The sequence below is a fragment of the Ambystoma mexicanum genome, chromosome 13 (genome assembly GCF_040938575.1).
Source record: "Ambystoma mexicanum isolate Mex_15411 chromosome 13, UKY_AmexF1_1, whole genome shotgun sequence".
In the NCBI taxonomy this organism is placed as follows: domain Eukaryota; kingdom Metazoa; phylum Chordata; class Amphibia; order Caudata; family Ambystomatidae; genus Ambystoma; species Ambystoma mexicanum.
The window spans coordinates 816079240-816094336 of NC_090938.1; the positions used below are offsets into that span (position 1 = coordinate 816079240).

The following is a 15097-nucleotide window of genomic DNA, read 5'->3' on the forward strand; positions in this document are numbered from 1 at the left end:
GTGCAACGTCCATTGTACTCCCTGTTTTAAACAATTGCAAATGAAACAGTTATTTGCCAACTTCCTGAGTCAGTCTTATTGTTTAGTGTGAGAGTTAGTCTCCGTCCCATCCATAGTATGATGTGTTGTGTTACCTTGATTAAAAGGGCCTCTAAGGTTCATTATCCTGAATGGACAACCTGCCATTTCCCTTAGTGAGTCCTCATCACAGGCCTCATTGAGTGTAGCGTTCTCTCCGGGGTTATCCTGAATGGATCGGGCACCTTTTAAATATTGAGGCCAATTATGAGGACTCACTGAATGTAGCGTTCTGTCCAGGGTTATCCTGAATGGGTTAGGCGCCCTTTGCCTTAGTGAGTCCTCATCACAGGCCTCGCGGAGTGTAGCGTTCTCTCCAGGGTTATACTGAATGGATCGCCTGCACTTTCCCTTAGTAAGTCCTCATCATAGGCCTCACTGAGTGTAGCGTTCTCTCCAGAGTTATCCTGATTGGATAACCCGCCTGTTCCCTTAGTGAGTGCTCACCACAGGCCTCGCCAGCATTCTCTCCAGGGTTATTGTGCAGGGTCAGAAATGTGAGGAGGACCACGTTGTGAGGGTTCTCAATAAATGCCATTTTATTAGAATATAAGGTTGGATGAACGCCTCGCTATCCCGAGCCTGACGAGGATTTCCCTGCCTAGAATAAACTGAAGGAAACCCTCTAACAAAGGATATCTGTCCCTCGCACTAAACATGCAACAAATAAACAACGAAATACACGGCCGTCCAAAACAGTAATGATTGAGTTCATAAAGTAACCACAGTCTTTCTTCACAGCCTGGGCGGACTCCCTTCCCCAAGGTTTATACGTGATTCTGCTTCACAGTTCAAGGAAAGAACACCAGGAAATCCAAGTTTGCAGCAAAGTTCCAATAAAGTCTGATGCGACTTCAACTTGTCAACAGAAAATTCCAACACACAGATCACAAGAGTCCTCTTCTTTGCATAGGTGTTTAGTTCCTCAACAGCAGCAATATGTATATTTGTCAGGATGATTTGCCACTTTAGCAACTCCAGGAAATATAACTTCTCCACTACAGCCTTGCTTGGCTCTTCCTCCAATACTCCTAGCACAAACAATGTCTCTGGCAGGACCTCCTTATAGCACTTTGCCACCTTTCACTTGCCTGCTTCCATGCCAGTCCTACGATCCTAGCACAAACAATGTCTCTCTCAGGGCTTTCTTATAGCACTTTGCCACCTTTCACTTGGCCTGCTTCCATGCCAGGCCTGCGATCTTCAGAGGCGTGCCATTCGGGTAAGCTCCCTTGAAGAAGTGACAGCCGCTTCGCAGCATTCAGCAGATGCCAGTGTTAATACTTTCAACACCTTAGGGAAGACAAGACTCGCATTGATGCTCTTCAACACTTTTCTGCAAATGCTGTTCCTTTCCTTCTGGACTCTTGTCCCCAGAAGGGCAGCCTTTTTGCCACTCTTGTTTCCTCACTTTACAAACAAACAAAGACTGGCACGAGGGCCTTTCAAGCCTCCCAGTCCGCTCAGGTGTGGGTCATCTACAATAATGAACTGACCACCCTGCAACACTGTGCCTCTTCAGCCCTCCTGCTCTTTCCAGTACCCCGGGAATTCTGAGACTTGAAGTCCCTAAGGGAACAATCATGATTTCTTCTGTTGTACTGCTTTCAAACCTCAATGTGTTACTTATAGCATTCTCTAAAGGAACTTTACACGAATTAGTCATTAACCCTGATTGTACAGAAGATGGCAATTATTTTACGCTGTTTTCCCATTTTTCCTTTCACTGCCTCTTTGACTAAAAGGGAGTTTCTTTGCTTTATATGTCTCCTGAACTTTAGAAACATTTTGATTCCTCTCCAAGTCCAGGGGTGCATGAGTGGGTTCGCCCTATTTGTATGGACATCTCGTCGGCCATTGCAGACTTTGTCATTGCTAAATCCTCCCCCTAGAGCAGTAGTCTTCAAACTTCAGGCCCCCCCTGAGCAAGATTTGGGCAGGCCAGTCCCCCCCCAATATGCCAAATGGACAGTATGTGCAAATGGCTATGAATTATTGCGTGCTGTCCCAGCGTCCTTCTCCCAGTATAGACCCTGGGCTCCCCCACCTGCTCCCATCACAGTCGCTGGGCTCCCTCATCCCACTCCTACGCAGTCCCTGGGCTCTCCCCACCCTATGACAGTCCCTGGGCTCCCCCACCTGCTCCCATCACAGTCGCTGGGCTCCCTCATCCCACTCCTACGCAGTCCCTGGGCTCTCCCCACCCTATGACAGACCCTGGGCTCTCCCCACCCTGCTCCCACCTCTATAGCATGGCTCCCGCCCATCTTGCACCCACCACAGTCCCTGGGCTCCCCCACCTGCTCCCATCACAGTCGCTGGGCTCCCTCATCCCACTCCTACGCAGTCCCTGGGCTCTCCCCACCCTATGACAGACCCTGGGCTCCCCCACCTGCTCCCATCACAGTCGCTGGGCTCCCTCATCCCACTCCTACGCAGTCCCTGGGCTCTCCCCACCCTATGACAGACCCTGGGCTCCCCCACCTGCTCCCATCACAGTCGCTGGGCTCCCTCATCCCACTCCTACGCAGTCCCTGGGCTCTCCCCACCCTATGACAGTCCCTGGGCTCTCCCCACCCTATGAAAGTCCCTGGGCTCCCCCACCTGCTCCCATCACAGTCGCTGGGCTCCCTCATCCCACTCCTACGCAGTCCCTGGGCTCTCCCCACCCTATGACAGTCCCTGGGCTCCCCCACCCTGCTCACACCTCTATACCATGGCTCCCGCCCATCTTGCACCCACCACAGTCCCTGGGCTCCCCCACCCTGCTCCCACCTCTATACCATGGCTCCCGCCCATCTTGCACCCACCACAGTCCCTGGGCTCCCCCACCCTGCTCCCACCTCTATACCATGGCTCCCGCCCATCTTGCACCCACCACAGACCCTGGGCTCTCCCCACCCTGCTCCCACCTCTATACCATGGCTCCCGCCCATCTTGCACCCACCACAGTCCCTGGGCTCCCCCACCCTGCTCCCACCTCTATACCATGGCTCCCGCCCATCTTGCACCCACCACAGTCCCTGGGCTCCCCCACCCTGCTCCCACCTCTATACCATGGCTCCCGCCCATCTTGCACCCACCACAGTCCCTGGGCTCCCCCACCCTGCTCCCACCTCTATACCATGGCTCCCGCCCATCTTGCACCCACCACAGTCCCTGGGCTCCCCCACCCTGCTCCCACCTCTATACCATGGCTCCCGCCCATCTTGCACCCACCACAGACCCTGGGCTCTCCCCACCCTGCTCCCACCTCTATACCATGGCTCCCGCCCATCTTGCACCCACCACAGTCCCTGGGCTCTCCCCACCCTATGACAGACCCTGGGCTCCCCCACCTGCTCCCATCACAGTTTCTGGGCTCCCTCATCCCACTCCTACGCAGTCCCTGGGCTCTCCCCACCCTATGACAGACCCTGGGCTCCCCCACCTGCTCCCATCACAGTCGCTGGGCTCCCTCATCCCACTCCTACGCAGTCGCTGGGCTCCCTCATCCCACTCCTACGCAGTCCCTGGGCTCTCCCCACCCTATGACAGTCCCTGGGCTCTCCCCACCCTATGACAGACCCTGGGCTCTCCCCACCCTGCTCCCACCTCTATACCATGGCTCCCGCCCATCTTGCACCCACCACAGACCATGGGCTCTCCCCACCCTATGACAGACCCTGGGCTCTCCCCACCCTGCTCCCACCTCTATACCATGGCTCCCGCCCATCTTGCACCCACCACAGTCCCTGGGCTCTCCCCACCCTATGACAGATCCTGGGCTCTCCCCACCCTGCTCCCACCTCTATACCATGGCTCCCGCCCATCTTGCACCCACCACAGACCCTGGGCTCCCCCACCCTGCTCCCACCTCTATACCATGGCTCCCGCCCATCTTGCACCCACCACAGTCCCTGGGCTCTCCCCACCCTATGACAGACCCTGGGCTCTCCCCACCCTGCTCCCACCTCTATACCATGGCTCCCGCCCATCTTGCACCCACCACAGTCCCTGGGCTCTCCCCACCCTATGACAGACCCTGGGCTCTCCCCACCCTGCTCCCACCTCTATACCATGGCTCCCGCCCATCTTGCACCCACCACAGTCCCTGGGCTCCCCCACCCTGCTCCCACCTCTATACCATGGCTCCCGCCCATCTTGCACCCACCACAGTCCCTGGGCTCTCCCCACCCTATGACAGATCCTGGGCTCTCCCCACCCTGCTCCCACCTCTATACCATGGCTCCTGCCCATCTTGCACCCACCACAGTCCCTGGGCTCCCCCACCCTGCTCCCACCTCTATACCATGGCTCCCGCCCATCTTGCACCCACCACAGACCCTGGGCTCTCCCCACCCTGCTCCCACCTCTATACCATGGCTCCCGCCCATCTTGCACCCACCACAGTCCCTGGGCTCCCCCACCCTGCTCCCACCTCTATACCATGGCTCCCGCCCATCTTGCACCCACCACAGTCCCTGGGCTCCCCCACCCTGCTCCCACCTCTATACCATGGCTCCCGCCCATCTTGCACCCACCACACACCCTGGGCTCTCCCCACCCTGCTCCCACCTCTATACCATGGCTCCCGCCCATCTTGCTCCCACCACAGTCCCTGGGCTCCCCCCACCCTATGACAGTCCCTGGGCTCCCCCACCCTGCTCCCACCCCTATACCATGGCTCCCGCCCATCTTGCACCCACCACAGTCCCTGGGCTCCCCCACCACATTCCCAACACAGTCCCTGGGCTCTCCCCACCCTGCTCCCACCTCTATACCATGGCTCCCGCCCATCTTGCACCCACCACAGTCCCTGGGCTCCCCCACCCTGCTCCCACCTCTATACCATGGCTCCCGCCCATCTTGCACCCACCACAGTCCCTGGGCTCCCCCACCCTGCTCCCACCTCTATACCATGGCTCCCGCCCATCTTGCACCCACCACAGTCCCTGGGCTCCCCCACCACATTCCCAACACAGTCCCTGGGCTCTCCCCACCCTGCTCCCACCTCTATACCATGGCTCCCGCCCATCTTGCACCCACCACAGTCCCTGGGCTCCCCCACCCTGCTCCCACCTCTATACCATGGCTCCCGCCCATCTTGCACCCACCACAGTCCCTGGGCTCCCCCACCCTGCTCCCACCTCTATACCATGGCTCCTGCCCATCTTGCACCCACCACAGTCCCTGGGCTCCCCCACCTGCTCCCATCACAGTCGCTGGGCTCCCTCATCCCACTCCTACGCAGTCCCTGGGCTCTCCCCACCCTATGACAGACCCTGGGCTCTCCCCACCCTATGACAGACCCTGGGCTCTCCCCACCCTGCTCCCACCTCTATACCATGGCTCCCACCCATCTTGCACCCACCACAGTCCCTGGGCTCCCCCACCCCATTCCCAACACAGTCCGAGGGCCAGTGGCGACTGGTCAATCTTTCAAGTGGAGGGGCATAAATATTTCCCCCAAAAATGCCATAGCGACCGAGCGTGCGAGAGAACCCAAACCATTCAAGTGGGGTTTAGGGGGTATGCCCCCGTGAATTTTAAAAAAATAATGGGTTAAAATGTTGCATTGTAGAGAATACTTTAAAAAAAAAAATGGGTAAAAAGACAAACGGTTTGCAATTGGTGCTGGGGGGCCCAGGGGGCAGGCATGACATTTTTTACTAGACATCTATGATAGATGTTCAGTAAAAAGATACCATCCCTGTTCCCTGGGCCCCCCTGGGTCTAACACAGCATAGTTATGTGTGTATGCAAGGTGCTGGGGGGCAAAGGGGGAAAGCATGGTATTTTTGACTGGACATCTATGATAGATATCCAGTAAAAAAATACTGTCCCTGTCCCCTGGGATCCACAGCACCTCAGAAGGAGAACTGATTTTGGCAGGTGGGCAGGGGGTTTGTGCAACAAAATGCCTTTGTTGTACAACCCTCCTTCCCCCCCCTCAACCCCCCACTCGCCAAAATCAGCTCAACGGACCAAAACAAACACACACACACGTTCACACAAGCACCCATCACCATACACTCACTCATAAAACAAGCATACATGCATCCATACACATATTTAAATTAAACATACCATGTGTGTGGGTGCTGAAACGCCCCTGTCCGTATGTGCGAGGAGGCGCAGGAGCTCCCCCTCGCACATACAGACATGCAGTGCCCCAGCCAGCATTTCCAATGAGCTATGCAAGGCTGGCGAAGCAAAATGCCCCCAGACTTGCATGGCTCAGTGAGCATGTGCGGCTGGGGAACTGAACTGAGCTGTCAAAGGGAAACAGTGTTTCCCTTTGACAGTTCAGCCAGCCCAGGAGCACTCCCTCAGCTGGAAAAATCAGCTGAGTGAGTGCTCCGTGTTTCACTGGGCTGGCTCCTTGGCTCCTCCATAATGGGTCAGAGGGCCACCGGGTGGACACCCCTCGCCCATTATGGATGAGCCGCAAGGCTCGGACTGGGTATAGGGCAACAGGGCAACGCCCGTACCAAATATGCAAAATGCTAGTGTGGGCGAGTCAAAATGGGCCACTTTTCTGGCCAATGTGGGCCAGTTTGATGAGTTACTTCACTATACAGCTAGTAATTTTGTCCATTGGTGCTGAATAAATATTCTTTAAATATCACAATTTGCTTTCATTTTAACAACAAAAAAAACCTTGGATACTATTCAAACAGTCTGTGACTAAAGGAATGAATTGCAATTGCAACTGGGGGCCACTTTTTCATTGGTTCCTGAGACAGTTCCATGCTTCAGTCCGACCATGTGAGCCGCCCCTGCCCATTTCCTCCAATCTAAAAAAAAAAAAAAGAAAATGTTTTTCTTTATTAACATTTCATGCTGTGCTCTAGCGCCCCCCGTGAGGGCGCACCCCACAGTTTGAAGACCTCTCATAGAGGAAGATGAATACCATGTCTCATCCCACAGATTCCTCTCACTCCCCTGGGCCGTTCTCCTCCCAGGTGATCCCCCAGTAGTACACCACCCCCAAGGTCAGGATCAGGAAGTGTCTGCCTTTCCCTGGCCCCCAGGGTCAGGATCAGGAAGCAAATGCCTTTCCCTGGCCACCTGCAGTACACCATCCCCAAGGTCAGGATCAGGAAGCGTCTGCCTTTCCCTGGCCCTCAAGGTCAGGATCAGGAAGCGTCTGCCTTTCCCTCGCCAGCCGCAGTACACCACCCCCAAGGTCAGGATCAGGATGCATCTGCCTTTCCCTCGCCACCTGCAAGGGGGTAAGGAAGCGTCTGCCTTTCCCTCGCCGCCTGGGAGGGGATCAGGAAGCATCTGCCTTTCCCTCGCTGCCTGGGAGGGGATCAGGAAGCATCTCCCTGGCCACCTGGGAGGAGACTTTAGGCAGGGAGTTAGTGAGGGGTCCCTAGGATTCATCACAATATCCTCACCTTAGACCCCATGTTGTACACACGTGTGATGCTCACCAGACCCCTGCACTGCTTTAGATGCCCCCACACCTTTTTTCACCAGGTCTGGTATTTCCCGGTTGAGCACCTCTCCTGGCAAAAAGTAGGAGTTGCATAGAGACTGAACTCTTGCTGAATACTGGTGCCCATAGCTAATGGACCTGCAGTGCCCCCCAGGAGGGAATAGCCCCCTGCAATGAGAATCTCAGCCACAGACCAGCGCTGCTCATTTTCAGAAAGTGCTGCGCCTCCTCCTTCGCACAATTTCAAATGTGGTTGCCCTTGTGGTGCAAATGGGGTGTAATTGGGATTTTTCTTTCTTCCTCCAGTCCCCCCTGGAACAATGGTTTCCAGAAGGAAGTCTGGCGACCGCACCCTCCTGACCTGCTACGCATATGGATTCTACCCCCGAGAAATCGAGGTGAAATGGATCAGGAGTGGCGTGGAGATGCCCTTGGAGTGGAGTCAGCTCCTTCCCAATCCTGACGGAACCTATCAGATCAAGGCGACGGTGGAAGTTCAGGAGGGAGATGAAAAGAACATGTACGAATGTCAAGTGGAGCACAGCAGCCTGCCTGAGATTGTGACAGTGGTGTACAGTAAGTACAGGGGGTACATGTATACTAGGTGGGGATACTGCAGGCTCCTGGGGATTGTGACAGTGGTGTACAGTAAGTGCATGTCAATGTGCAGATCAGGGGGTGCATTTATACTAGGTGGGGGTGCTGCAGCCTCCTGGGGATTGTGACAGTGGTGTATGGTAAGTGCATGTCACTGCAGATCAGGGGGTGCATGTATACTAGGTGGGGGTGCTGCAGCCTCCTGGGGATTGTGACAGTGGTGTATGGTAAGTGCATGTCACTGCAGATCAGGGGGTGCGTGTATACTAGGTGGGGGTGCTGCAGCCTCCTGGGGATTGTGACAGTGGTGTATGGTAAGTGCATGTCACTGCAGATCAGGGGGTGCATGTATACTAGGTGGGGGTGCTGCAGCCTCCTGGGGATTGTGACAGTGGTGTATGGTAAGTGCATGTCACTGCAGATCAGGGGGTGCGTGTATACTAGGTGGGGGTGCTGCAGCCTCCTGGGGATTGTGACAGTGGTGTATGGTAAGTGCATGTCACTGCAGATCAGGGGGTGCGTGTATACTAGGTGGGGGTCCTGCAGCCTCCTGGGGATTGTGACAGTGGTGTATGGTAAGTACATGTCACTGTGCAGATCAGGGGGTTCATGTATACTAGGTGGGGTACTGCAGCCTTCTGGGGATTGTGACAGTGGTGTATTGTAAGTGCATGCCACTGCAGATCAGGGGGTGCATGTATACTAGGTGGGGGTGCTGCAGCCTCCTGGGGATTGTGACAGTGGTGTATGGTAAGTGCATGTCACTGCAGATCAGGGGGTGCATGTATTCTAGGTGGGGGTACTGCAGCCTCCTGGGGATTGTGACAGTGGTGTATGGTAAGTACATGTCGCTGTGCAGATCAGGGGGTGCGTGTATACTAGGTGGGGGTGCTGCAGCCTCCTGGGGATTGTGACAGTGGTGTATGGTAAGTGCATGTCACTGCAGATCAGGGGGTGCGTGTATACTAGGTGGGGGTCCTGCAGCCTCCTGGGGATTGTGACAGTGGTGTATGGTAAGTACATGTCACTGTGCAGATCAGGGGGTTCATGTATACTAGGTGGGGTACTGCAGCCTTCTGGGGATTGTGACAGTGGTGTATTGTAAGTGCATGCCACTGCAGATCAGGGGGTGCATGTATACTAGGTGGGGGTGCTGCAGCCTCCTGGGGATTGTGACAGTGGTGTATGGTAAGTGCATGTCACTGCAGATCAGGGGGTGCATGTATTCTAGGTGGGGGTACTGCAGCCTCCTGGGGATTGTGACAGTGGTGTATGGTAAGTACATGTCGCTGTGCAGATCACGGGGGATGTATACTAGGTGGGGGTACAACAACAGGGTGGTTTCTCACGAGCAAAAAACAATGCAATATATTTTTAGCAAATGTGTAACGAATAAACCGTTCATCTACCGGGGAACTGGGGAACACATAAAAGGAAGAGGTGGAGGAATCCCATTACATCTCAACAAATTCATGTATTATTCATTATGAAGCGTGGAAAGCATTGTTAAAAAGAAAATTCTCCAGAAAAAATACTGCATGTGCAAATGCGGGAGAAGTGCTAAAAAGGGGGATTAATTAGCCCTTGCCTGTGTAAATATAATTTTTGTGCAAAATATAGCTTCAGGAACAACACATACAATTACTAAACATGTGTGAAACTTGCTTCACAGACCACGCATACAATTATTGTACAGTTATTGTACATGTGCAAACATAGGTGCAGTAAACATCACAATACCAATGGTGTCACATGTCACTCTGGGTGCTGTGACAGATCCGGGAAACCCTTGACACAGAAGTAGGTTTCAAAACATGTAATAACCTGGTCAGGAGGGATGTGGGCAGGGACATCGATTCACCAAAATGCCAGGGGTAGGGAAGTGGCATCACACACCTGATATCACAGGAAGTGATGTCCTCTATAACCCTGGTGACATCACAGGAAGTGGCATCACACACCCGATATCACAGGAAGTGATGTCCTCTATAACCCTGGTGACCTCACCAGAAGTGGCATCACACACCTATCACAGGCAGTGATGTCCTCTATAACCCTGGTGACATCACCAGAAGTGGCATCACACACCTGATATCACAGGAAGTGATGTCCTCTATAACCCTGGTGCCATCACCGGAAGTGGCATCACACACCTGATATCACAGGAAGTGATGTCCTCTATAACCCTGGTGACATCACCAGAAGTGGCATCACACACCTGATATCACAGGAAGTGATGTCCTCAACCCTGGTGACATCACCGGAAGTGGCATCACACACCTGATATCACAGGAAGTGGCATCACACACCCAATATCACAGGAAGTGGCATCACACACCTGATATCACAGGAAGTGATGTCCTCTATAACCCTGGTGACATCACCGGAAGTGGCATCACACACCCGATATCACAGGAAGTGATGTCCTCTATAACCCTGGTGACATCACCAGAAGTGGCATCACACACCTATCACAGGAAGTGATGTCCTCTATAACCCTGGTGACATCACCGAAAGTGGCATCCCACACCTGATATCACAGGAAGTGATGTCCTCTATAACCCTGGTGACATCACCGGAAGTGGCATCACACACCTGATATCACAGGAAGTGGCATCACACACCCAATATCACAGGAAGTGGCATCACACACCTGATATCACAGGAAGTGATGTCCTCTATAACCCTGGTGACATCACCGGAAGTGGCATCACACACCCGATATCACAGGCAGTGATGTCCTCTATAACCCTGGTGACATCACCAGAAGTGGCATCACACACCTATCACAGGAAGTGATGTCCTCTATAACCCTGGTGACATCACCAGAAGTGGCATCCCACACCTGATATCACAGGAAGTGATGTCCTCTATAACCCTGGTGACATCACCGGAAGTGGCATCACACACCTGATATCACAGGAAGTGATGTCCTCTATAACCCTGGTGACATCACCGGAAGTGGCATCACACACCTGATATCACAGGAAGTGATGTCCTCTATAACCCTGGTGACATCACCGGAAGTGGCATCACACACCTGATATCACAGGAAGTGGCATCACACACCCAATATCACAGGACGTGATGTCCTCTATAACTGTGGTGACATCACCAGAAGTGGCATCACACACCCAATCAGGAAGTGATGTCCTCTATAACCCTGGTGACATCACCGGAAGTGGCATCACACATCCGATATCACAGGAAGTGGCATCACACACCCTATATCACAGGAAGTGGCATCTCACACCCGATATCACAGGAAGTGGTATCACACACCTGATATCACAGGAAGTGATGTCCTCTATAACTCTGGTGACATCACCGGAAGTGGCATCACACACACCTGATATCACAGGAAGTGATGTCCTCTATAACCCTGGTGACATCACCAGAAGTGGCATCACACACCTGATATCACAGGAAGTGATGTCCTCTATAACCCTGGTGACATCACCGGAAGTGGCATCACACACCCAATATCACAGGAAGTGATGTCCTCTATAACCCTGGTGACATCATCGGAAGTGGCATCACACACCTGATATCACAGGAAGTGGCATCACACACCCAATATCACAGGAAGTGGCATCACACACCTGATATCACAGGAAGTGATGTCCTCTATAGCCCTGGTGACATCACCGGAAGTGGCATCACACACCCGATATCACAGAAAGTGATGTCCTCTATAACCCTGGTGGCATCACCAGAAGTGACATTACACACCTATCACAGGAAGTGATGTCCTCTATAACCCTGGTGACATCACCGGAAGTGGCATCACACACCTGATATCACAGGAAGTGATGTCCTCTATAACCCTGGTGACATCACCGGAAGTGGCATCACACACCTGATATCACAGGAAGTGGCATCACACACCCAATATCACAGGACGTGATGTCCTCTATAACCGTGGTGACATCACCAGAAGTGGCATCACACACCCGATCAGGAAGTGATGTCCTCTATAACCCTGGTGACATCACCGGAAGTGGCATCACACATCCGATATCACAGGAAGTGGCATCACACACCCGATATCACAGGAAGTGGCATCTCACACCCGATATCACAGGAAGTGGTATCACACACCTGATATCACAGGAAGTGATGTCCTCTATAACCCTGGTGACATCACGGGAAGTGGCATCACACGCCCGATATCACAGGAAGTGATGTCCTCTATAACCCTGGTGACATCACCAGAAGTGGCATCACACACCCGATATCACCGGAAGTGGCATCACACACCCAATATCACAGGAAGTGGCATCGCACACCCAATATCACAGGAAGTGGCATCCCACACCTGATATCACAGGAAGTGATGTCCTCTATAACTCTGGTGACATCACCAGAAGTGGCATCACACACCCGATATCACAGGAAGTGGCATCACACACCCAATATCACAGGGAGTGGCATCCCACACCTGATATCACAGGAAGTGATGTCCTCTATAACCCTGGTGACACACCGGAAGTGACTGACAGGAGTAAAAAAAGGACATAAATGTACAATTTGTAAAATACGAAATGGGTCCAATAACAGACCAGAATATTTTAGAAACCAGCGACATTCTAACACAGGTGCTGCCTTCATATGCCATGGATGGGGGTCATGACATGATGGGGTTAGACCCAATAGACTCAACAAAGGCAGAGGCACTGCCATAGATATGCCACTTCAGCATTGTATGGCCAGGTACTTCCATATTATGCCAGTTATAGCTGCACGTCAGGTCTGATAATGATTTGTTATTCATATAGCGCTTTCGCCAAAGCACTTTTCATAGCACATATTTAAATACAATTATCATTCCAACAGAAGTTGCTACTCATTTATTAACCTCGGAAGAATTAAAGAATTAAAGGCTGGTTTGGCCTTGCTGGGATTCAAACCTGTAGATCACACATAGATTGCAGCAACAAGTGCTTAACTCGCTGAGCTATCTTACCGCTTTGCTATTACAAATTTAATGCCATAATAAGAAAACATGCCAAAACTGGCTGCACAATATGGGCTAGACATGCAATAACACTTATCATGCTGGCTGTAGCCTTGATGATGCACAGTAAAAAATGCCATGCCACAGTGTTGGCATGGCATACCTTGGTGGGTTGCACCAAAACGACAACCTAACCACATAACATTTATCATGCTTACTTTATCATAGATGCCCAGATAAATATACCAGGCCACAGTAAGGAAAGGCAAGACTGGCTGCACCCAAATGCCAGTCTAGCCAGATAATTACACTTATGATTGTTTTATCAGAGATGTCCAGTGCAAAATGTCAAGCACAGAAAGAAATTGCTAGATCAGATGCACCATAATGGTAGTCTAGCTGCGTAATAACACGATGCTTACTTCATTATATAGGGCCAGAAAATATGCCATGAGACAGTAAGAAATAACTAGACTGGCTGTACCAAAATGCCAGTCTAGTCACAAATACCTGCCACTAATACTGGTCATAGAAACAACAAACTAGTTCCCAATTTGGGAACTCACGTCCCCTGCACACTTTTGTATGTCTGGAATACCAGACCAATAATTCATAATTTTGAATGTCATATTTAAGAAAATTACACCTATTAGAAAAAGAACACTTTTGTAATAATGATCGTTCAGTCAATTTTGATCACAAGAATAAATCTTCGTTTTATTCATGATGGTGGAGCTGTGGAGGGCCCAACGCGTTTCGAGAGGTAACACTCTTCATCAGGGGCAAGAACTAATTCTGGAAAACAATATATATATATATACAATATTTACATTCAAAAAGTTTTACATTCAAACATTTTTTTGGAAAAAAACAGTTTTATACACAACAGCCTTAGGTGAAACATACCCGTGTACTATTAGATATTATCTTCAAAAAACCTCAGTTAAAGACTCAAGACCAACATCAGTGTAATAGGGAAATTCAATCCCATTAGAACGGAGTTAGTAAATGCCAAAATGCACGACTAGTGCGGTGAAGTAGGGTTCCCTGTCTATCTATTGGACAACTTTAATAGTGATGGAAAACTGTCTAACAGCGTCGTAAAAGGAAAAATTACATTAATGGTAATACCAATAACTGCAGCGATGTGTTTATTTTGGGAATAGAGATTATAAGAATCAGTTATGGAAGGTATATAAATCGACTCTGGAAAGTAAAGTCTGAGGAAAGTTTGAAATGCTAACCTTGTGATATATCTGCGATTCACAAAGTGTAAGAGAAATCTTCAAGATCTTGGAACACAGGATGACGGTGCTCAAGGAATTCAGGGCACTAGACTCTCTACAAAAGTAAGGAGTCATGTAATAGTTAGCTGAATCGAACTTTTTTTTAATTATCTAGGAATCATAAAAGGGTGATACTAGGACTCACTCAGAAATGAAGGGTGTTTCAAGCAGAAATGCAGAGTCCAGTAGGGGCAGTCTGAAAGACAAGCTAGGATAGCTCAGCCAAACTCCAGTGTAGGGCAGGGTTCATTGATAAGGCTGCAAAAAGTAAGTAAACTAGTCAAGATAAAAGCTATTTATTTAGAGGTAGAGTTATAAGAGCTCCTTAGAGCTATGTACCAAAAGTAACAAAAAATTACCTGCAGCTTCCAGAGTTGCCAAAGGAATCCGGAGATCCGGGGAGGACATCAGATTCCCTTCGCAACGCTCAGGCGACTTAAATACACATCATGACGTCACTACGCGCATGCGTGTGTGACGCAGTGGAGTGGTTAAAAGAAATCTTTAAAGTGTTGAAAAATGCCGTCATGAGGTGGATTCAGAGGAAGGGTGCTGCGCATAATCATTGCAGCAAGGTAAGTACTAAATAATAGAAGTTACTGAGAGTCACTTGTATTTTGTGGCGTTTACATAGTGACGGGGAGGACATCAGATTCCCTTCGCAACGCTCAGGCGACTTAAATACACATCATGACGTCACTACGCGCATGCGTGTGTGACTGTTACACTTCAACTCTTTACTCTCTAGAGAAT

The 15097-nt window shown here is 51.2% G+C and overlaps 1 protein-coding gene across 1 annotated transcript in view; it reads left to right on the forward strand.

Annotated features, from left to right (window-relative positions):
* The window catches only part of LOC138522057 (RLA class I histocompatibility antigen, alpha chain 11/11-like), a 275180-nt gene that overhangs the window by 138455 nt on the left and 121628 nt on the right, over window positions 1-15097 (forward strand). The window contains exon 3 of the mRNA XM_069635290.1: window positions 7811-8080. Coding sequence (XP_069491391.1) covers window positions 7811-8080 — 270 coding nt within the window. The remainder of the gene's footprint in view (window positions 1-7810; window positions 8081-15097) is intronic.